General features: G+C 42.5%; 1 protein-coding gene and 1 long non-coding RNA gene across 2 annotated transcripts; one reads left to right on the top strand and one right to left on the bottom strand.

The window, feature by feature from the left end:
- The first annotated feature begins 1,258 nt into the window (after window positions 1-1,258).
- Window positions 1,259-18,927, top strand: LOC306929080 (FYVE, RhoGEF and PH domain-containing protein 4-like). Its single transcript, XM_079509470.1, has 13 exons — window positions 1,259-1,344; window positions 1,819-1,964; window positions 2,557-2,713; window positions 8,454-8,592; window positions 9,072-9,130; window positions 10,061-10,207; window positions 10,535-10,707; window positions 11,932-11,962; window positions 12,338-12,400; window positions 14,318-14,443; window positions 15,176-15,313; window positions 15,723-15,866; window positions 16,437-18,927. The coding sequence occupies exons 2-13, from the start codon at window positions 1,837-1,839 to the stop codon at window positions 16,719-16,721; spliced, it is 1,590 nt and encodes a 529-aa protein (XP_079365596.1). The 5' UTR covers window positions 1,259-1,344; window positions 1,819-1,836; the 3' UTR covers window positions 16,722-18,927.
- A 4,195-nt stretch (window positions 18,928-23,122) lies between these two features.
- On the bottom strand, window positions 23,123-24,192 carry LOC306929678. Its single transcript, XR_013790828.1, has 3 exons — window positions 24,104-24,192; window positions 23,718-24,003; window positions 23,123-23,272 (listed from the first exon to the last, which is right to left on the bottom strand). It is a non-coding gene; the product is annotated as an uncharacterized lncRNA (long non-coding RNA).
- Between the last annotated feature and the right edge of the window lie 817 nt (window positions 24,193-25,009).

Below are 25,009 nucleotides of genomic sequence, written 5' to 3'. Positions count from 1 at the left end.
GGAATGTACTCCGCTGTCATTTCAAAGCGACGGCACATTCCGCGATCACTTATGACGTGAATCAATTCAATTCAATTCAAAGGGCTTTATTGGCATGGGAAAACATACGTTTACATTGCCAAAGCAAAAGTGGTGGAACAATACAGTGTCACACAGCTGGATCACTGGAACTCTGAACGCAGAGCCGTACAGTCTACAGAATAGACAATTCATTTTTGTGCATGTAACCGAGGCCAATGTGTATGTATTGGTAACATGTGAAACAAGGCTATTTATTCCTGAAATAGTGAATAAGCGCCAAGGGCTTAAGTGGCTAAACAATTATTTATTCATTATTATGCATATTGATTGATTGATTGAAAATTGTATTAACAGTTTGCAGAATTACAGTACATTTCAAGCACAAACTCAATACAAAGGCTGTTAACTGTGAGTGGACGACCCAATTAAGCATTACACTTGTTTACAACAGGGTCCACCATGTTCAATTCATCAAAACAATTAGAGACGTACAAATAGACTTCTATATAGACAAAGAACAGAACAGGAATTCATCATAATGGAGGTAAAAAGGGAAAAGAAACATATACATTGAGGACACACGAGGACAGTGTGGGAGTAAACATTGTCTGTGTGTCCCTGACCTCTAGGTTGACCAGCACTCCTACGCAATGCTGTCCAGTCAGCTCGGTTTTTAATTCTGTCCCATGTGAGCTGAGTGGTTCCTTTCATTTGTCTCTGAACAGAGCATTATGTCAGCGATTTGTCTTGTGAAACAGTGGACACAAATAGACATCAGAGTTTACTGTTATGCTGCTGACCTTCACTTTCAGGTCGGGGAGGGTTATTTTATTGTCGGTATCAGCTAGAATGCGGGATTCTATCCTTATTTCTGTGCGCTAGACTCCTGGGAGGTGGATTGCAACACCTACCATCAGCTCCCAGTACTTACCTTGTGACCGACTGAGCTTAATCAATACTATCAATCAATACTACCAATATTGATACAACCCTATCAGGTTTGGATTTACTGGTGGGGATGAGGGTCATGTATGCCTCTGCTATTGATACACCCCCCCAGCTGATCTACAAGATCACAATGGGGCGTGATGCGACATCTTGTGAGCTTGTAGATCGGCTATTTTAACTAATTGTTGTACGATGAAGTGAGTAGGGTTAAGAAAATGTTCCCTTCTTTTTTTGTTTTGTTTTGTTTTTATATTTACAATATATCCTCATGTCCTTGCATTCCAGGAGACCAACGAGCAGAAGCTGTATAAGATCGCCAACAAGCTCCTGCAGACGGAGAAAGCGTACGTGGAACGTCTCGACCTTCTGGAGCAGGTAAGGAAGAAGCCCCGCCCCCACACAGAGAAACGCTGCAGTTCAATTAAGTCTCGCAGAGCCAGACAACCTCTTTACTATACACCCCCCTGATTGAAAGGCGGGAAACGGAAGCAGTTATTCATTCAGTTAGTTACTTATGTTCCGTCCTTTTTTCTGTGCACGAAAATATATATTTTAAAATATCTTAAAGATACCGGTTGGAATTTCCAATTCTGCTATGCAGCAAACTATACATCCTCCCTGTCGGGTGGAAACCTCATATGTTCAAAACTGTTACTTCTCAGGATTAAAATTCAAAAGCATCAACAGCAGTAGATTTACAAGCTCAACTTTTGAGGTTTTTTTTTGGTAATGCTGTAGTATGATCAACTAGGACGTTAATTAAAAAAAAAAACAATGAGTTAAGAGGTTTCTGCCTGACAGCAACAATACACTTTGATCGGTATATATACAGCATGTGTGGGTCTGCAGGTGTTCTGTGCCAGGCTGATGGAGGAGGCAAATAAAGGATCCTTCCCAGTAGAAGTGGTGAAAAACATCTTCTCTAACATTTCATCCATCTGGAACTTGCACAGCCAGTTCCTGTACCCAGCCCTGGAGAAACGCATGGGGGAGTGGTGAGTTCAACGCCTTTGATTAAGGATGGGATGATATTGAAATGTCATGTCTGATTTATTGATTGATTGCTGTCTTTATTGATCATGAAATTATAAAACGTATGTCACATTAACAACATACATCTGACCCACAATAATCGAAAAGGGTAACGGGAAAAAAAAGTTTACCTGGTTCCATTGCGGTTCCATTGCGGTCCTTAGTAATAAGATTACCCATAATCAAGTCCGTTGCTCTCCCCAGGTTGGCGGAGGGTGTGTAGAGCCCAGGATCACATTATATAATTGACACAGGTGTAAAATGGGTTACAAAATTGTGAAAAAAAAGAAGAAAAAAAAAGATTCAAGAGTATTTTAAGTGGTCAAACTAGCGATAGAATAAATGTCCAATATTCTAGAAAACCCTAATGATCTTGGCTATTTCAAGAACGCCTCAATCTCCAATCTCTTCAAAACATATTTTGGTTGTTTATGAAACAGCACTAGGGTAGGGGAGGGGGTGGGAGTAGCTCCTTTCACACTGTTTCACAAATGGCCTAACAAAATATTGAGTGATGTATGTATGTCTGTGTCTCTCTCTCTCTCATGTGTTCAGGGAGACGACGCCTCGCATCGGGGACATCTTGCTGACTATCACTCCCTTCCTGAAGATGTACGCAGAGTACGTGAAGAACTTTGAGAAGGCCATGGAGCTGCTGAAGCAGTGGCCGGAGCGCTCGCCAAGCTTCAAGGCCATCATCCTGGAGATCCAGGTACTGTGTGTGACTCCTGTAACCTAACAGGCTGCTCCACAAGCACAGAGCAGTGAGAGCACATGGACACTGGACAGTAATTAATGCCTGATTCATTCTGCATTGTGCGCTGAACTTAGCAGACCTAAGGGGCACGGTGGCACAGTTGGTAGTGCTGTCGCCTCACAGCTAGAAGGTCCTGGGTTCGATTCCCGCTGGGGATGCTGGGGGCGTGTTCCCTCCTCCGCGTCATCAGTGCCGCTGCCCCCCCAGGTTGGCAGAGGAAGTGTAGCGCCCAGGATTACATTAGATAATTGGCACTGGGTGGAAAAACTGGGTTGCAAAATCGTGGGATAAAAATTATATTTAAAAAAAGAACTTAGCAGACCTACACGCTCACAACCAGTGTTGATTTCGTCGACTAAAACTAAGACGAAATGTTCGTCGACTACCTTTTTTCACTGACGAAAACTAAATGGAAACTAAATGAAAACTAAGCTACGATGACTAAAACCAAGACTAAATATATTACCGACAATTTCGTCAACAAATTAGTAGACTAAAATGTTAGGGATGGACTAGTGTACAAGAGATCCAGTATAAGTCATTTTACAATTAGTTGCATGCTGAAAATAGCTGATCTACAAGCTCACAACGCGTCGAGCTGCGATGAGTTGTGGGCTTGTAGATCAGCTATTTTCAGCAAGTGAAAAAACAGTCATTACGACGGCATCAAGGCCCGCCAAAATACATTTTGTTCGACTAAATCAACTGTAGATTTAGTCGACTAAAATCTTATGATATTTAGTCTAAAACTAGACTAACACTAAAACATTCTAGGTGACTAAAATGTGACTAAAACTAAATGAAAACTATTCAAGAGACTATGACTAAAACTAAAATCTAAAGTTGCTGCCAAAAAGAACACTGACTTCAACGGAAGTGTGTGTGTGTGACTCCTGTAACCTAACCGCAGGCTGCTCCACAAGCACAGAGCAGTGAGAGCACATGGACACTGGACTGGACAGTAATGCCTAATTCATTCTGCATTGTGCGCTGAACTTATCAGACCTACAAGCTCACAACGCATTGCATAATATCATTGCTGTCGGCCAGAAACTCTTATCTTCATATTTCAACTTTGTGTGTGTGTTGTAGATCTGCATTCTCCAAGTATGAATCAGGTTTATTTTGGCCTAATGTTCAAACTAGAATAGAGTTCAATCTAACTATGACTAATTAGTCACATGTGTACATTGGATGTTGTCGTTAATCAGAGCCAGGAGGTGTGTAGGAGTCTGACCCTGCAGCGGTGGGGGGGATTCATATTTTACGGGGGCCAGTTTCGAATTGTTTGTGCCGAATCTGGGTTGTACATGGTTCGTTGCACTCCCTCTGGTGTTGTGGGTGTGGACTTCGTTAACATTAAGGAAGTATCTAGACAGGTACATGGGTATCTTGGTGGAGTATATCACAGTAAACAAGCCTACTATCATTAGTAATGCACCGTTTTCTCATTGTAATGAATGAAGAAAAGCTATAGTACTATAGTTGCTCAGTGAATTTGTGCTGTCATCTCTAGTGTTGCTGCTCAGTGAATTGGTGCTGTCGACTTTTTGGCTTTTTAAGTGGACTAGACTTGGACGTGCCCGTTGGCCACCGGCCTACTTGGGAACGATGCAACTTGGGAACCTAATAATACCCGTCTTGTCATAGCACCCATTTTAACTATCTGTCTGTGTCCCTTTTGTGCCCATACTGTATGGAGATATCTGTAGTATGCAATACCTGTTGTCATAGCACCCATTTTTACTGTCTGTCTGTGTCCCACATGGAGATCTCTGTATCTATCTATCTGTCTGTCTGCCTGTGTGTGAAGAGTGCAAACTGACTGTGAAAAGTAGTCTGGTTAAGTAATCAATTGGCAGGTGTGTGGTTGCCATGGCAATCAATTGGCTGAGGCAGAGGCTGGCAATTTCACAGGTGAGGGGATTTAGGCTGATTAGGCTCACTGGTAGAGCCTGACCAGAGCCTTTTGTGGTGGTTTTGGAGAACCGGGTCCGACCGACTCAGGCCAGGGGATTCCCACTGAGGGGATTCCCAGAGCAGCCTCAATTGCCTGAGCCTCAATTGGCTGAGGTAGAGGCTGCCAATTGCACAGGTGAGGGGATTCCCACTGGCAGAGCCTGATCAGAGCCTTTAAGAGCCTTTTGTGGTGGTTCTGGAGAACCGTGGGTCCGCCCGACTCGATACCGGGCACTGCACTCCCTGCGGGGGTGTGGACCGCGTGGGTCGAATGTGAAGTCGGTGGGGCAAACGGTTGTCGAGTTACGTGCATTTCAACCGTACACACACGCACGCAGACACACAGAGACATGGCGCATTTATAGTAGGATGTGTGACTGAGTGTGACAAATAGCAAAGAGGAAAGCTTGTAATGTAGAGCTTTGCACACGAGGACAGTGTGGGAGTAAACATTGTCTGTGTGTCCCTGACCTCTAGGTTGACCAATGACCAGCACTCCTACGCAATGCTGTCCAGTCAGCTCGGTTTTTAATTCTGTCCCATGTGAGCTGAGTGGTTCCTTTCATTTGTCTCTGAACAGAGTATTATGTCAGCGATTTGTCTTGTGAAACAGTGGACACAAATAGACATCAGAGTTTACTGTTATGCTGCTGACCTTCACTTTCAGGTCGGGGAGGGTTATTTTATTGTCGGTATCAGCTAGAATGCGGGATTCTATCCTTATTTCTGTGCGCTAGACTCCTGGGAGGTGGATTGCAACACCTACCTACCTAGCCGGCTTTCTTGAAGAGTTCTCTGAGCTTCTATCTATTATCATGGCCCAGCACAACAGCGTTATTCTGGCAGGCGACTACAATATACATGTTGACTGCCCTTCATCTACATTTGCAACAGATTTTATTGGACTCTATGAATCTTTTAATTTAACTCAGCATGTAAATGGTCCCACACATAAATTGGGTCACACCCTCGACTTAGTGCTCTCCTATGGTGTCTCCCTGGAGAACCTCAATATTATAGAATTCCCCCCCTCTGACCATAAAGCCGTACTCTTCCACACTATGCTCCCTACTCATGATCCCATGCCACGTACTTCATTCCGTTCTAGATCATTTAATGCCAATTCTAGTCAAAAATTTCAACAAGCATTCTCTGCTACTCCAATCAACTCCACTTTGCACCCGCCATTATCAGTGGATGACTTAGTTGATGATTTTAACAGCACGTGTTCCCATATACTCAACTCCATTGCACCTTTCAAAATTAAACTGGCCAAACCTAAAACCATACCCTGGTTAAACGATCAGACCAGGGAAATTAAAAGACAATGCAGGAAAGCCGAAAGGAAATGGAAGAAAGACAAACTCACCCCCTCACATGACCATCTCAGGGAACTGATGGCAGGTTATCAGTCTGCAGTCAGGAATGCCAGAAACAGCTATTTCTCTCACCTCGTTGCCTCACACTCTCATAACTCCAGAACACTATTTAAAGCAATTGATTCAGTAATTAGCCCACTGCCCTGTCAGCCTCTGGATGCCTCGCCAGAAAGATGTGAGGAGTTCCTCCACCACTTCATCAGCAAAGTTGAAGGAATTAGGCAGCAACTCCACTCTGTACCTAGAGCCCCTGAAACTCACCCAGCACCACCATCTCACCTCACTACATTTCAGCAAATCTCACTGACTACACTCCTGGAGATAATATCTCATATGAAATCATCCTCCTGCCAACTAGACACCATCCCGACCACATTCCTGAAGGAGGTTATAGAGACTGTTGGCCCATCCATTTTATCTATTTTAAACTGTTCCCTGTCCTCTGGTGCTTTCCCTTCCAGCCTTAAAAAGGCCCTTGTACAGCCCCTTTTGAAGAAACCATCTCTTGACCCCCTCGTTCTTAATCATTTTAGACCTATTTCCAAACTTTCATTTTTATCCAAAGTTTTAGAGAAAGTTGTTTCTAATCAACTGATTTCATTTTTAAATTTTAACAGCATTTTTGAAAAATTTCAATCAGGTTTCCGCACCCTCCATAGCACAGAGACAACTCTTTTAAAAGTCACAAACGATTTACTCCTTGCCGCTGACTCCGGGGACTGCTCAGTGCTATTTCTCCTGGATCTTAGCTCCGCTTTTGACACGGTAGATCACTCCATTTTAATTCACAGACTTGAGCACTGGGTGGGTATTAAAGGGGTGGCACTGGACTGGCTCAGCTCGTACCTTTCAGGCCGGACCCTGTCCGTCAGCATAGGAGAGGCCTCCTCCACTCAGGCCCCTTTCACATGTGGGGTCCCTCAGGGATCAATTCTAGGTCCACTGCTATTTTCTATTTACATGCTCCCCATTGGTAACATCATTCGCTCACACAACATCAACTTTCACTGCTATGCCGATGATACTCAGCTATACATCCCACTCAAACCCGGTTCAGATCATATATCATGCCTCATAGCCTGTCTATCCGACATCAAGGACTGGATGTCACAAAATGTCCTCCAGCTCAACCAGTCCAAATCTGAAATTATCTTATTTGGCCCTTCTAATTCAACCCTCTCCCTCCACCCTCAATTTGGTTCCCTGTCCACAAATATCACACCTGCAGCCCGCAACCTGGGTGTGATCTTTGACTCCGACCTATCATTCAATAAACAAATAACCACAGTTGTGCAATCATGCTATTTTCAGTTGAGAAACATTGCAAAAATTAAATCATTCCTCTCACCCCCTGACCTTGAAAAAGTAATTCACGCCCTCATTTCATCACGCCTTGACTACTGCAACTCCATTTACTCCGGCCTTAACAAAAAAGCAATTTCCCGTCTACAACTCATACAGAACTCTGCCGCCCGACTACTCACAAACACGAGAAAACGAGACCATATCACACCCATATTAGCTGGCCTTCACTGGTTGCCTGTGGGCTCCAGGTGCGATTTTAAAATTCTTCTTATCACATACAAAGCCTTAAACGGAATGGCCCCTGAATATATCCTTGATATGCTCTCCCCGCACAAACCAGATCGCACCCTTAGATCGTCAAATAAGGCCCTCCTTGATGTCCCTAGGACTAATTTAATTACTCGTGGTGATCGGGCATTTTCTGCCCGTGCACCTACGTTGTGGAATGCACTGCCGACACAGCTAAGGCTAGCCCCCTCCGTGCCTGTTTTTAAGTCGAAATTAAAAACGTACCTCTACACCAAATGTTACGCGACTGTACATATTTAAAGTTTGTTACTGTATTTCCTGTAATTTTGCTGTATTTGCTTTTGTTTGTTGTTGTTTTTGTTTTTTGACTTGATGTATTTTTTCCTTTGTTTTGTCTTCACCCTGCTCTGTGCAGCACTTTGGAACATTGTTTTAAAAAGGTGCTATATAAATAAAATTCATTATCATTATCATTACCATCAGCTCCCAGTACTTACCTTGTGACCGACTGAGCTTAATCAATACTATTAATCAATACTACCAATGTTGATACAACCCTATCAGGTTTGGATTTACTGGTGGGGATGAGGGTCATGTATGCCTCTGCTATTGATACACCCCCCCAGCTGATCTACAAGCTCACAATGGGGCGTGATGCGACATCTTGTGAGCTTGTAGATCGGCTATTTTAACTAATTGTTGTATGATGAAGTGAGTAGGGTTAAGAAAATGTTCCCTTCTTTTTTTGTTTTGTTTTGTTTTTAATTAGTCACATGTGTACATTGGATGTTGTCGTTAATCAGAGCCAGGAGGTGTGTAGGAGTCTGACCCTGCAGCACCACATGTTGGGGCCGGTGCAGAGAGTTCCAATTTACGAGATGCTGCTCAAAGACTACCTGAAGAAACTACCCCAGGAGGACCCCGACCGCAGAGACGCAGAGAGTACGTACACACACATTTTAACAATCTATTCATGTCCACATACATAAACATTTTTTAGACGCTTGAACGACGTTCGAACGGCATTCAAATGACGTTCAAACAACGCTTGAATGTTGAAACGACAGTACATTTCAGCCATTTGAAAAGAGCCAATCTACTGCTATTTTCAAAAGACTTTCATGCATTGTATGCATTTGAAAACTTGTGAAATGGGACATTCTGCATAAAGAGTACTTTCTACTTTTGGTACTGACATACATTTTGATACCAATACTTTTGTACTTTTACTCAAGTAAATTTTGAATTCCAGACTTTTACTTGTAACAATAGTATTTATATATTGCAGTATTGATACTTTTACTAGAGTATTTTCTTTTTTTTAAACTTTTTCCACCACTAGTTATTTCTATTATTGTCTGTCATGTATAATCGAATCTAAAAGATAATGATCCAATGTTTACCTCTCGTGTCCTCCCTAGAGTCCTTAGACATGATCGCCATGGCAGCCACTCATTCCAACAGCGCCATTCGAAGATCCGTAAGTAGTGACGCTATTGGTCATCATCTGTCACCGTAGGCGTAGGTTAATAATGCACTGGTTCTCAATGTCAAGTCCTTTACGGTGCTGTAACATGGGCCCTGGCATTGGTGCTGTAACATGGGCCCTGGCATTGGTGCTGTAACATGGGCCCTGGCATTGGTGCTGTAACATGGGCCCTGGCATTGTCAATGGGCCCTGGCCCTGGCCCTGGCATTGTCAATCAGCAGCGCTCCACTCTCGCGCTGCATGATAAAAAACAAACCCACAATAATAATAAGTCAAGAACACTTACATTGCACTGTACAAAACAAAATGGCACGTTTGGTAGGTGGCCATTCTCCTGTAGTGTTTAAATTGTGTCACGTCAGTGTGGAGCGGACAGAGAAGCATACAGAAGCAACGTGTCCAGCCTGGGTGAAATTCACATCGGGAAAATGAATATAACGGCGCGTGAGCCCGGGTCCGGCCCTGCCTACAAAAATAATAAATAAAAATGCCATACCTAATGCCCAACTAACAACCTAAGTACCTACTGTATATAGTCTAATACCCAGCCAAAACCTATTGATATTCTGACCATTCTTTTAGTTGTGTTTATAAAGGTGGGGCTTTCCTTTAGAGTGACTAGGAGGCTATTCCATCATAGGCTTCCCTTGATGGAGAGGACATTCTGTCTAAAAGTGGTCTGCCTACAGTGGACCACACAGTCCCTCTGGTGTTTGACCTAGTGCCACATCCAGTGTCTCTCTTCTTGTGGATAGAACCCACACACGCCTTACTTTAGCCTTATTGTAGATTGGCTCAAATGGGGGTCCGTGGCCTAGTGCATATGAATCTGGTGGTGCTTGTAATGTCTGGCAAGCAATGCTACATCTGTAGCCCCATTGCAGTTTTGTGTGAACATTCCGTGTTCCTGGTTGTTTTCAGGATAATCTGAAGAAACTGCTGGAGATCTATGAGATGCTGGGCGAGGAGGAGGACATCGTTAACGCCTCCAACGAGTTCATCAAGGAGGGTCACATCCTGAAGCTGGCTGCCAGGAACACCAACGCCATGGAGAGATACCTGTTCCTGGTGAGACTAAACACATTGCTCTACTCTGCACTACACAGCCATGTTCTGATGAGTAGGGTCAGACCCTACTCATGCAAGATAAATAAGCAACCAGTTCTATGAAAACAAGCCCAAAAGAAGCGACTATAGGCTACGGCTTTTTGAAAATAGATTATCTATCGACTATTTAAAAAGGAAGCAAGCCCTAAAGAGAAGCCCCCAAAAAAATGCAACGACATGATGGGTCATTAGTTTATGAAAACACAAAAAAGTTTACATTTTGTAGGTTTCTGCGTGGAAGCTACCACATTTAACAGCATATACTGTATGTTGTCTGTGTGTCATCAGTTCAACAACATGCTGCTATACTGCGTGCCTAAGTTCAGCCTGGGCGCGGCCAAGTACACGGTGAGGACGCGCATCGGCATCGATGGCATGAAGATCCTGGCCACGCACAATGATGACTACCCTCACACCTTCCAAGTGTCTGGCAAGGAGAGGACCCTGGAACTGCATGCCAGGTACATGATGACACCAACGCAACATTCCATTTTCAAGTAGCCAAGTATAAAATAGGGTTAAAGTGGTTAAACTGGTGGAGGCCTCCGGGCCCCACTTTGACAACCACTGCTTTGGGTGAATAGCATTTAAAAGGAGGCAACCTAGATGTGTGCAGCTTCAGCCCCTGTTTATTTAGCTGTTTCCAGCACCCTCTGGTGGACAAATGTGACAGTGACAAATAAAGGTACATATGGTAAACACAGACAAAAGGATAGACTAGTTGGATGTCATCCCCATCCAAGTGTATGTACTGTATGGTGCTTGCATAATTACATTTTTATACACCACTTTACTGACTGAATTCTTAAAATGCACACTCAAACCACCAACCCGTTCATAACTATGGAACTAGTGCTATTACTATGTAAACTAGTTCTCATAGAATGAATAATTCTGTAAATAACTTTTTTTTAAACAGCAGCCCTGAATTATTCTGTTATTTCTTAGAATCTCATGTGCAAATCTTTCCCACTAAGATACAGTATGTCACGGAGGAAAACTTGAAAGAATATCCATTTCCATGAGGACAGACTGAAAGTGTTTAAGTTTAACCACTTGAACCTCAGTATCCCTACGGGGAGGGTCTATACGCTCACAACATGACCACAAGGCTCCCTCCGTGGACAAATCCACGGAGGGGTGCCCTGGGCGCAGCCATAGCTGAGGTGTCACATCAAGTGCAGCTTGTCACCTCAGTATTTACTGCCTACACCTGGCCTACAGGGCAGCCCTCCGTGGATTAATCTATAGTGTGACTAGCTAATACAAACAACCCCCTTGAAAACGAGTTGCTGCAACTCTTCTAGCAAAATAAATAAAATAAACCACACATAGTGTAATTAACAAAGCGATAAAAGTCCTTTCAGAGGTCTGCTCATGAGGGGCGCGACAACGCAAGCGTAAAAAAAGCTCAACACAATTCAGGTCTAGTCAGTCGTGGGTGTATGCACGAAACAAGCACATTTTCACGGGACCGCACCCACGTATATACTCTTGCGTTGTCGCCTCTCAAGTTCTCTGTGCGTACAAAAAAATACTCAGGCCTCTCATTGAAAATTAATTACTAGCCGCGTCAGTCGCTGGCCATCTGAAGGGCCATGAGACAGGAGAGGGAGTGTGGTGATTTATCACATGTATAACCTTTTCACAAGCCGTATGAAAACCTTTGTTTGTTTCTCCCTCAGCTCTGAACAGGACAAGGCAGACTGGATAAAGGTACATGAGTGTGTTATTTATTATTACAGTACAGTATGCATGCATTTTATGTGTGTGTATTTACTGTAGGTGTCTGTCAGGTGGAAACCTCATATGATATGTCCAAAACTGTTACTTTTCAATTTTCAAATTAATAAATAGCTTGCATCTTGATCTGCTATTTGCTATTTTTGATACTTTTGGGCAAAGCTATAGTATGTAACTAGGGCATTCATTTATTTTAAAAAAAACCCACAAATGGTTAAAATAATTATGGAAATAAGAGGTTTCTGCCCAACAGCAACAATATATTAATTAATTTACAATTTGCAGCACAGTAGGCTATGTGTCTTATGCGGTTATGTAGTGCGTTCTGATGATGTGTGTGTCCTACAGGTGTTCCAGGAGACCATTGAGATCTTTCAGCAGAAAAACGAGACAGAGGTGGACGAAGTATCAGTACGTGCCAGTTAAAAAATCACAGTGATATTCTATCATCTATTAATCTATACAGTACATTGTATTACTCTATAATCCATTCTGCTAAATTCTGTATTCTGTATTCTACACTCTACAGCAGAGGTTCCCAACCATAGATATTAAGAAATAGATGCCTCATTTGCCGCTGCAGTTCATTGGAGCGACGTGTATCCCAATGAAGGCGGAAGTGCAGTGCTGAAGGCTTTTTTTTTTTTTTTTTAACAAATCTTTATAACAGTCATGACCGTATACATTACAATACAAAACAAGACAAACAAACAAACACAAACAACAACAAGTTATTAACAATACAACATCAGAGCCAGGGGGATTAGATTACTAACAGAAAACATTAAAGAGTGAACACAAAGCAACAGTTTTCCGCAGCTTTATTATTTAGAAGTGCTGAAGGCATTTGCTGAAGGCGCCTGCGTCGCTGCCCAATCACTCATGTGACTCCTCCATGTCTCTCGCTGTCACTCAAGTGACTGGCCAATCACAGCGCGTCTTTTCCGGGACTTATGTTACGCACGCGGAAGCTTGACAAGCTTCCGCTTTGCTTCCGCTATTCTTCGCAAGGAATGTCGGGAAAATAGTGCCTTCAATTTTGACACACGCCTCAGAGCCGGAAGGGGCGTCTATGTATATATGTCTATGTTCCCAACCACTGGTACTAGTACCACTGGTGGTACTTGAGCCCCCTCTGGTGGTACTCAGAGGAGTCCCCCCAAAAAAGGGGAAAAACAGTGGAATGAAATATTTATATTACTACAGGTAGTTCTATAGGCTCTCCAGCCGTGCTGAAATGAGCATGACAACACACCTAGCCGTTAATAGAAGATTTGAGAACGGATTAATCACATTAGAAATATCAGTTGTGCTGATTAGTGATTATTAGACAGAGCTTTGTCAGAGCAGCAGCATTATTGTCTTATAGGAATGGAACAAAAATGGGCTCCTGTATTTTAACATCAGTTATTATGGTGGTACTTGGAGAGCCAAATATTTTCTGAGGTGGTACTTCAGTATAAAAAGGTTGGGAACCAATGTTCTACAGTATATTCTATAATTAAGCGCTATTACACAAGAGGGTGTTCTTTATGGTCATTAATGCACGCCTGCGGTGCCGTAGGAACACACCCGCAGGGCAAGTTACGAAGGTATCGCAGGCATACATTAATTTTCATAATATTGCAATTATACAACAGTTTCCCTTAAAACTGAGATAAACGCCGACATTTTTTATTTTTTGAGTGGTGTAAACCACTCCTACAACTGGCTTTGTTGTGCAGAAAAAATGAGCATGGTTGCTATGTTCACCCGGGTCACTGTGATTTCATTACGTCAGACATTAGTGCAGAAAAAATGAGCATGGTTGCTATGTTCACCCTGTTCACCCGGGTGTGATTTCATTACGTCAGACATGATTTCATTACGTCAGACAGGCTATACCTTACACCACTCAGTTCACACGGGTGTGATTTTTTAATGACAGATGTAGTCACTACGACCACAAATGTCCCAAGAAACTAGCTAGCCTAGCCACCGAATCTGCTGCGCTCTGGGAAAAAACACAGCTGAAATCTTTCAAATCTTTGTTTTGATTAGGTGTTCCTTTGCGCTGGTTTAAGGAACGACTAGAAGCTGTTTCAACCAATCAGATTGCTTCCTCGAAACGACCTGTTGTATAATCTGTATTCACTTTACTCTCGTTCACTCTGTTCATAGAACAACGGAAGTGACCCTTTTCCCCTCTTATTATTCATTATGATTATAGATCGGTGGTTCTCAAACATATTCATGTCAAGGACCCCCAAATTGACATGCACTCGCCCACATGTGAACGTTTATTCAAAAACATGAGATCTACAAGCTGTGTGTTGTGTGTGCCAACAGAAGGCGGAGCTGGGTAAACGTGCACCTCGGTGGATCAGAGGCAATGAGGTGACCATGTGTATGAAATGCAAGGAGTCCTTCAATGCTCTGACCAGACGGAGACACCACTGTCGAGCCTGCGGTTATGTGAGTCACCTCCGTCTTACTCGCTTTTAGACTTCAGACAGTTTTAGAAGATCGTTGCTGTAGGGCAGAAACCTCTTATCTCCATATTCTTAACTTTTTGTGTGTGTGTGTTTTCTTGTGTTTGTAAATGTGTGCCTTAACTTGACAAAAGTATCAAAAGTAGCACATCCACAGCCGAAGGGTTTTGAGCTTTGTTGATCTGCTACTTTTGCTGTTTTTGAATTTGAATCCTCAACAGTAACAGTTTTGGACATAATGAGATTCCTTTGCACCCGACAGAGATGAGATGCTCTTGTTATCCAGTGAGTGACTGACAAAGTACAAAATCAGAGCAAAGTACATAAGATCTAGTCACAAGTAGAGTGCAGAGAGAACAATGTAGGGCAGGGGTAGATCACGTTTAGCTGGGCATTTTGAAAGTAGCTCTAAAAAAAAAAAAAAGTGTGGGCGCACCTGATGTAGGGCCTCAAAGAGGATGCAGGAACAGTGGGCACCTTTTGTCTTTTGCCAAAATGTAGGGGGGAAAAAAGAATTTGGAAAATTGTATTATTTAGTAATGTAAAGTATACATGATTTGAACATGCACTGTCTGAACATCATTATCAGACATAAAAATGTACCCTTCAACTTCTCAGTAGTGGGAGATGAATGTTTGATACCTCAGTGCTGAGGAGAGGCGCTGTCTAGTGAATAGTTATAGTATTATTCTCTAACGTTTGTTCTTGTGATCAGGTGGTGTGCTGGAAATGCTCCGACAATAAGGTGGCGCTGGAGTATGACGGCAACAAGCTCAACAAAGTGTGTAAAGACTGCTACTCCATCCTGATTGGAGAAGAGAGAGCAGAGGGGAAAAAGAAGGGAATTCTAGAGGTGAGGAGCACTATGGCCTTATGCAACACAAACACAAACACACACACACACACACACACACACACACACACACACACACACACTTGTGAGGAGGACATCGACATTTTAGGACAGTGATATTATGAATGCCATTTTTACAATTTGATGGAATTTTAACTAATAATCCTGAAGCCGAAAAATAGCCGATCTATATCAGCTCACACCTCGTCGCAGCAGTGCACACAACTAAGTATAAATTGTTTAACTCTTAATTCCAAAGGCCTAACCACAACCTGAATCTTTTTCTAATAGTAAACTTATCTCTAAACATTTTTTTTTCAACCATAAAACAACAATGGTCCTCTCATATTCGACATTTGGTGCTCACGTGTATACAGTACAGTATCACATGCTTCTCCCCTCTATGCAGATCGAGGCGGCCCAGTTCACGGGCAGCAGCGTCATGTTCAGCTTCCTCCGGCAGTACTGTGAGAAGACCAAGCAGTGGCAGAATGTCTGGTGTGTCATCCCCAAGAACCAATGCCTGGTGCTCTACGTCTATGGAGCTCCACAGGTAATTCAGTTTGGTATTCAATTGATCATTGTTTGCAAACCGTCATGTCGGTTTATTGTAATTGTTCATGTAAACTGTAAAAAGTGTCCTGTAAGTCCATATGGGCGGGGCTTCTTCGGAAGCATGACACTTAAATAAAGAATCAATCAATCAAAAAAAATAAACTGGACCATGCAACCCTTGGACTCCAAACCTGACAGACGACGTGACAAATCCTCAGTCTAAAAACAGCTTCTTTGGGACATTCTACATGAAAAATGATTAGTAAAAGTGGAGTTTGAAAACCCACCATCCGCAAAGTGAATTACTAAAGCGTTGATGCTTTGAAACTAGTGCTTAAAAGTTATTAATATTTATTGATATTTTATACAGAATGTTCCAGCCTGAATTAACTGGCAGGCTAAACACTTTTGACACATTTGTTTTATGAAGCTTCACTTGTTTTATCTGTGCCGGTCAATGTTTTACTCTTTTTGATGTTCCGTTTTTACTTTATGGTTTTATATTGTGGTTTATTCCACAGCAATTTCATAAATAACATCAAACGTACTTAACTATTTGTGTCTGCAGGATGTGAAGGCCCAGTGCACCGTCCCTCTGCTGGGCTACAACGTGGACGACAGCCTGCGACCCACCGAACCCCAGGCCGCCTTCCCATTCCGCCTGTCCCAGTCCAAATCCATTCACAACTTTGCCGCCGAAAGCGAGGAGCTCAAGCAGCGCTGGCTGAAGGTGATCCGGGTGGCGGTGACAGGCGAAATGCCAGAATGCCCGCCGCCGCAGCCCAACGGCAGCAACCCCCCCACGGACAACATCAACGACGCAGCACAGGAGGCCCCCACGGACGGCACATAGGACGGATGGCTCGTGTGTGCCGAGAGACTGCTGTGTGCAGATGATTTACTACTACAAAACAGACCATCACACTCCCTATGCTGACCTGCTGGTTATGGCAACGCGTTCTCACAGCCGTTGTGTCAAACGGGCGACGAGTTGGGGCAGGATTTGACCGATTGCGGCAACCCTCTCACGCGGCGGGACTCCCCTGCTTCAAACGTTGACGAGACGGGACCTGTCACATGTTGTCGAGGACGGATGATTAGTGATTATTTTACCTATATTGGTATGCAACTTGAACAGTGCTGAGTCTGCAGAAGCGGACTTGCGAGGCAGCACAGAGAGAGCCTTAAGTGAGCGAGTGGCCACTCAGTCAGTCACCTAACGGCTCGCTCTGCGCCGCCTCACAGGGCTAAAGTCTGCTTCTGACTTATTTTTCTTGTTTTTAGCGGTCTCAAACTATTACAAGTTGCCTATTACAAGTTGGGAGTGAGAACGGCACACTCCGAGTGTTGAAAAATGACTATGCAGGATTCCCGTTCCGTCAAACAAGGTGACACGCCGTCAGATGTTGCCCCAACTTGTTGAGAGTGAGAACAGGTTGAATAAACATTGACTCTCCTGATAGCTGTGCTGATGATGGAGCTCATCGTGTTCAGGGACAGAGTGGAGAATCAGTGCTGGATGATAAGCTGCCTTGGCCTGGATCTGTACTAATCACGTGTGAAGTGTTAAAGTTGGCCCCACCAATAAAGCTGTGCTGAAATCAATGGGTTCTGGTACAATCAACACTAGGACATGGGTGACCCCTCAGGACCGGTTCTGCTAAAAAGCATTTTTTCCTCCCAACTGAAAATGCACCCCCTAACGCCTAGAGTTGAAAATAGTTTAACTCTGAGCGGCCAGATAAAAAAACACACGTAGCTGTTGTTTCCAGCATAGCATAAATACGCTGCGCTCCTGTTGAAATCAGCACTCAGGAAGAAAAATGTATTGGTGGACACAGCCTGTAACTGCAGATTCAGCTGCCTACAGTATGTTAAGGGCATCAAAACAACTGTCTATGTTTGCCTGTGCTATACCATAAAGCCTGATTCATATTCGGCGCTACGATAGCGGCGAATGTCGAAAACGCCATATATACAGCTCATGTGCTAACGTGATTTTAGGTCGGCTTTTTTCAGCATTCGACGCCGTCATGCGCCAGAGCATAAATTTGGAATAACTCAACTTTGTGTAGAAAGTGTTAGTTTTTTTATTTTGTCCTTTAAAAGAGAGCATTGTGTTTTAAATGTACAGAAAGAATCCTTTTGCAACCTTTTTTTTATATGATGGATGAAAGGAGACAGTGTTTAATATAAGTTACAGTTTCTGTCATGGTGGAGTATGATTCTAGATGTGGGGAATAAATAATAATAATATAATACTGGACATAATCATGTCCAGTAGTCTCAGATCATGATGCTGACTCAGTCTAATCACACTCATCTTTTAAGTTAGGCTAGTGGACGTGATAGACAAACTATTTTAAACATACACAAACTATGTCATAGCATTATAATAAAATTGAATTCTCAGAGTGGATTCAAACTTTAATAAAATGGCACATGGCAATCCTGTGTATTAACATACACAACAACATTTCAGCAATAAGGCCGGTACAGAAAAAACAGTAACAGACAGAATAGACTAGAATTATTAGTATTATTCATGTTGCAGACTTTTCTCTGTAGATTTCTCATGAGTGATGAAGAAAGAAGGGTCCCCCCCACACACACACACCCCCACCAAGCAGAACAATCAGATGGAAACATAGCAAGGTGATGTGTGAAATGTAAATACGTTTTTTTTTAATGCTGTAATTATTTAAAGTAATTTATAGAATATAACGAGCATGACAGTGAAAGAATAGCTAGCACAAATAAATCTATGCCTCAGTTTGTTCCTTTATACTCAGTCAGTTCATGATAGTCAAACAGTTATGTAGGTTTCATTGCTATATCTCAAACTCCCCCTGTCAGTACACAGCAGTATATGACAACACAAACTGTATGAACGTGGATGTAATGCGCCTATTAGTATATCCCTTTGTGTGTTCATTGACATTTTGAATTCTCGTTTTGATGCAGCGACTGTCACTCAAGTCTTCCCTTGTTCTGTTGTCCCCACTCCCCTGCGCCTCAGTATTAACTACAAAACAAAACAACCTACATCATCTGTAAGATCTGAATGTAAAATTTGTACATACGTATGCTACCCCAATCCCACACGAAGGTTTGAAAATCCATGCACTTTAAAGTCTTATATAAAGTGTACCTTGTAAGAAAAGAAACCAAGATTAAATATTATGGTTAAAAAAATGATTCTTCCTGTTTATTTTTGTGTATTAGTTACAAGACTGGTTACATGCAGATTGATTGGCATGCCCACATGTCCCTAGGTGCCCAGTCGTCCAGGTGCCTAGACAGGTGCCCACATGGTTGGTTTTGAGGTGCTGTTTAAAACCCAGTAGATCTGTTTATCAAAATTGTGACATATTTTGCATCACAGCAAGGAGTACTTACTGAAGGGAAGGCCAAGTGTGCAATAATATAGTTAGTATAACCAGTAAGACGCCCTGAGGGCGAGAAGCGACCTCGCCCTTCACACCCGCCTGGGTGACTGCAGACTGCTGGCAAAATCGTGAAAAACGACATACATATGTCATACAACAGCATGAACTATAGTAGGCCTATGTCGTTTTTTCATGATTTTTCAAATCCTCAAAAATCACGAAAAACGACATGCTATAGTATGCCATCCGAAACCATGAACTTTAGTATGTCGGTTTTTCATGATTTTGCTCTGGAACACTCTGGTGGAGCTGTTGCCCCCGTGACCAGACTACGGATAAGCGGTTGAAGATGGAATAATTTTGAACAGCTAATACCAATCGTCTGTCAACAATAATTTGGTGGTGTGTTTTAACAGAATCGGAACTGAATCAAGAAACTTGTAATAATGCTAAGATGATGTTAGGCGTAGACCTACAGAAGGGGTGCCCAAAAGGTAGTAGATCACAAAGGCTGTGCAGGTAGATCACATGATGCCCCTAAAAATATATAATTTTACTTTAAAATAGGCATCTGCCACTTGAATTAAGGCGACTTGACTTTTGACATCAAAAAGGGCCTGTAGCATTACCTCAGTAGCATTACAAAGTTATATAGGCCTACTAAAAATCAACCAATTCCATTTTCACCCTTCTATTATATGTGACATCAACGCCACGCAACTATTCCAAAGGTACATTTTGTTTTAATCTATTTTCAGCAAGATCTCATTTAGCTGGGCATTTTGAAGGTAGCTCTCAAGTCAAAAAAGTGTGGGTGCCCCTGACCTACAGTATATCAAAGTGTGGGCGCCCCTGACCTACAGTATATCAAAGTGTGGGGGCCCCTGACCTACAGTATATCAAAGTGTGGGCGCCCCTGACCTACAGTATATCAAAGTGTGGGCGCCCCTGACCTACAGTATATCAAAGTGTGGGCGCCCCTGACCTACAGTATATCAAAGTGTGGGCGCCCCTGACCTACAGTATATCAAAGTGTGGGCGCCCCTGACCTACAGTATATCAGCAGAAACTCATTGGTGGAAAAACTAACCTTTTCTAGTGGACTTCTCATAGTAATAAATGTGCTTAGAAAAGTTGGATATTTTAATGTAAAATGTACATGATGTAAATTACCATTAGATGGTTACAGGTTGATTCAATATAAAATCAACCAAAATGTGCATTTAGGCCGGGAGTTCCAGGGGGTCCCCAGCTAACTGATAGTTGGGAACCAAATGGACCCTTATGGGTCTGTAACTCTGAGTGTACAAATGGAACCAAATGGACCCGTTAGGGTTCCATTTGTACACTCTCAATTTGTACCATTTGTTCCATTTCTTGATCTGTTCCATTTGTACACTCTTTGTACCCTCTGAGTTAAATTAACATTGATTTTACAATATTAATTGGGGGTCCCCAGAAACAGAAATGCCATTAAATGGGGAGTCCGTATAGAATAAATGTCAAACTAACCCTAACCCTAAATCTCACAAAAAAGTAATCTGGAGTTGTTTGGGAAAAAAAACATTCATATGAGCAGGACTTGAACTGGACTGGTATCTAGTATGGTTTTCAAGGCTAATGCTCAGTCTACTAGGCCACTGAAATCACTGCCATAACATGCATCTATGTCTGTATAGAGCAGGGGTAACCAACCAGGGGTTCGGGAGCTACCAGTAGCTCGCACGAGCCTTTCAAGTAGATCCCGGAGTGAGCTGGTGTCAGACTGACAGGCAGCCAGCCATCACTACCAATACACAGAATGTGGATTTTGAATAGCTCGCAGTGATGGCCCCAGACATGTGTATCGAGTCATCAACTGCAGAGTTTGTTTGTTCTCTTGTTTGACCGCTATCTGTTGTGAACTTGTGATGCACAACTAAAAACCCACAGAGCTAAACAGCCTCTCACTCACTACTATACCTACACAGGCAAGCAGTCTGACTATGGAGCAAGCAGTCTGACTATATAGAAGTGTCTATTTGTACGTCTCTAAATGTTTTGATGAATTGAACAAGGTGGACCCTTTTGTAAACAAGTGTAATGCTTAATTGGGTCGTCCACTCACAGTTAACAGTCTTTGTATTGAGTTTGTGCTTGAAATGTACTGTAATTCTGCAAACTGTTAATAAATAAATCAATCAATTAATCAATCAATCAATGTTGTTTAAAGTCAGTTAATGCATTTAATGGTTTGATTGTTGGCTAAACTACTAAAAGGAAAGAACTAAAAGGTGACGAAGAAGAACAGCAGAGGAAAAAAACACAAAAGTCAGTTGGCAGTGAAATTCAGAACAGCGCCACAGCGCGTTGAGAAATATCATTACCTCGATCAGTAGTGGTTCATCAGCAGTTGAGCCGTTGAGCTAAAGAATCCGCCAGAATGTTCCATTTGTACACCCTCAGAATTAAATTAACCTTGATTTCACAATATAAATTGGGGGTCCCAGAGATAGAAATGCCATTAAATGGGGCTCCGTGGACTAATTCATGTCAAATTCGCCCTAACCGTAACCTCACAAAAACAAGTAATCCGTGGTTGTTGGAAAAACATTAGAATGGTTCGAACCAATTAAGTTAGGACTCAAAGTTGGATATCTAGCCCACTAGACCACTGAGGACACTGTAAGGACGGGGATCAGTGTCTGTATTGACTATTTAAGGCTTAAATAGTCAATACGACACTGATCCCCATCCTTACAGTGTCCTCAGTGGTCTGGTCTGGAAAAGCGGGTTACGTCACGGCTTAAATTTTAAGCCGTGACGTAACCCGCTTTTCCAGAGCCACTTCCGGGTCTTTCTTAAGGAAGCTTCCACTTCATATATTTTCTTTGTCATAGACACTTGTACAGTTACGTTAATAATTCTACTCGAGTTGGAAGCATTAAGGCCCATTTTAACCCTCAATGGCTTCCATTCTGAAAAATTACGTCATTGTAAAAAGATTCAAGCGTTGCTGTTTACAATGAGAAGCGGACCGGAGCTGGTGCCTACTAGTACCCGTATGTAACGTAGGAGGACTACAATATGACTACAAGAAACTCGCGGGAAAAAACTCGCGGGCGTGGCCTCACACCGGAAGGAAGTGACGCCCCCCTCAAATACGGCGCAGAAGCGTTGAGGTAGGTTTGGTCAGTGTTTGTTTGAGAGTGCCACGTCACACACCGTGTCCGTCGTCGTCTGCAGGCAGCAGGTAAATAAGGAAATGTTATTTAATGCTTAACGCTGTTGTTTTTGTTCAAACATGTTATCGCTTATAATGTTTATATATGTTACTACTACTTTTTAAAACTGTATCCCAGTAGCAGAGTGGGTACTGTCTTTGGTTTGTTATCATCAGGGCCCGGGATCTCGACCCCGTCGAGGACTGAGAGTGCGTTTCCTTCTTACCAAACAAACAATTGTTTTTGCATCTAGTCGAGGTTTATTATTCATTCAGTATTTGAGCCACGGACCACCACTCTACATTAATAGTAGCCTGGTTAATAAACCAGACCGAATCAGCCGTTGGCAAAAAAAAATTGCCTGCCAGTGTTGTGTGATATTAGTCTGGCTTATTAGCCAGGCTAGCACTTTACCATGTGGCTGCACTGTTGTCAGTCACAACAATTAAATGTTGGTTTTACATAACTTGTTTACATTGTTCTACAAAGAACCAACAGGCACTTTACCATGTGGCTGGCTGCACTGTTTTGTTAGTCACAATAAATGCAAATGTGGAATACATGTTGTAAACTTGTTTACTTGAGTTCTGGTTTACATTTAAGGTACATGATTCAGTACATAGTTCAGTACAGCTAAATAAATGTCTTTGCCGAAGGACTCTGATGGTCTTGTAACATCAATAGTGGCCGTGAGGCCGGCCAAATCCTGTTCACAGAGGGGACATTCAACACGTGGAAGAAAGAATCACTCCAGAGCTGGTCACATCCATCTCCCTGGCAGTGTCGACAGCAAGAGTTGGATCCTCCATTCCCTAAATTTAAACAATCACATTTCAAAAGGAAAGCACAGTCAGATCAACATGTAACATACTACACTGAAAGTATCTATTCTATAGTATCCGGTCCACTTTTTCTTCAATGTGTCCAAAGGAATAAGTCTCATACAGTGTTATAAGTCTTATACACGTGTGGCAGCGGTGGCCAAACGGTTTGCGGAGCGGTCTTGATACCGGAAGGTCGCCAGTTCGTATCCCCGGAACGGCACGTTAAAATTACCACCGCTGAAGTGCCCTTGAGCAAGGCATTGAACCACTACCATGAAATGTTCTATGAGCAGGGCCTGGCTGTAAACAAGTATCTGATGCTTAGTCCAGTTACCCTGGGTAAATATAGTAACTTTGCTTTGCTTACACAGGCCTGTGAATACATTTCATTTTAATGGTTTGGGTTTCAACCAAAACAATGTTTTATTGGTACCTCTGCCAGTTGTGGAGAATACTGGATTCAGAGTGGATTGTGGAGGAGGCCCATTGTCCACAGTTGTTGTGGAGACCTGTTGTGCTCTGTCCTCAGAGGGTGATGATCCCAACCCACCCTGAAGACATCTAGATCCTTCTGCAGACGTGGTAGAAATACATACTGGGCGCAGTACAGGTGGATGCTGTCATCAGGATCAAGCACACCTTCATCCTCAAGGCTGTGAAGAATGTCATAGTACACGTTTGTAACGCCGTTCCAAACATCTCGCCACAAACGCTCTATTCTGTAAAAAAAAATCATCAAATTGCCTCAATTTTATACAATATCATTTTTACAAATTATGACACCGGTTGACTGAGGCAACATCTGAATATTATATATACCTTTGATTATGCACACTCTTTCCTGACATGAAACTGCCTCTGCCGCAGCCCCTGACGGTGAACATACATCGTGCTATGCCAACATTTTCTACTCCTTGGTCAGCTCTTACTCTAAAAGATATATCACACAAAAGATACATGATACATTAACTTTAAACACTCAACTTTAACAACTTTCCAAATACATAGTCATTAAAAGTAATAATATAATCCAAATCATGCTAATTATTTACCAGAATAGCTGGAGTGATTAAGTATTGTATACTGCGCAACATTACCTTAGACATATAGTGATTTTATAGGATTTGTTTAATTTGGCAATTTATCAACTTACAAAAATGCTAACTCAAATGATTGATTGACAGTTTAGCAGCAGTTTGCATGCAGAATGGCTACATTTCACATGAAAGCACAACTCAATACAAAGACTGTTACTGTGGACGACGCACTGAAAGCATTACACTTGTTTACAACAGGGTCCACCTTTTTCAATTCATCAGAACATTAGAGACGACGTATTAAAAAATATAGGAAATCATTACCAAGGAGGTAAAAAGGGAAAAGAAACAGTAAGGGGGTGGCTGGGGATTCAGATTCAGTTTTGAATTGCAGCAGTCCGTAGGTGCCCTTTCAGAGCGGTGTTGAAGGAGTCAAGGGATTTGCATGTCTGAATGGCTGTTGGTAGGGCATTCCACATTTTAGTGGCATAGGAGCGAAATTAATTTAGTCCCTTGTTTGTGCTGAATCTGGGTTGAACATGGTTTGTTGAACTCCCTCTGGTGTTGTGGGTGTGAACTTTGTTGACAATTGAGCATGCCTAGCATGGTGGACCACACATATTGGTTGGGATTACCTTAATGGAAAGCCATACTTTTGCACTGCCTCCAAGAAGAAATCAATTGCAGT

The sequence above is a fragment of the Electrona antarctica genome (genome assembly GCF_951216825.1).
Source record: "Electrona antarctica genome assembly, chromosome: 9".
Taxonomy (NCBI): Eukaryota; Metazoa; Chordata; class Actinopteri; order Myctophiformes; family Myctophidae; genus Electrona; species Electrona antarctica.
Note: the sequence above shows the minus strand (reverse complement) of the source record. Positions and strands in the feature narration are given on the sequence as shown.

Coding starts and splice junctions, on each gene's coding strand:
- LOC306929080 (XM_079509470.1), top strand. CDS start 1,837: ATGGAGGAGGCAAATAAAGGATCCTTCCCAGTAGAAGTGGTGAAAAAC. Junction 2,714..8,453: donor CCATCATCCTGGAGATCCAG/GTACTGTGTGTG, acceptor GTCGTTAATCAG/AGCCAGGAGGTGTGTAGGAG. Junction 10,708..11,931: donor ACCCTGGAACTGCATGCCAG/GTACATGATGAC, acceptor TTTCTCCCTCAG/CTCTGAACAGGACAAGGCAG.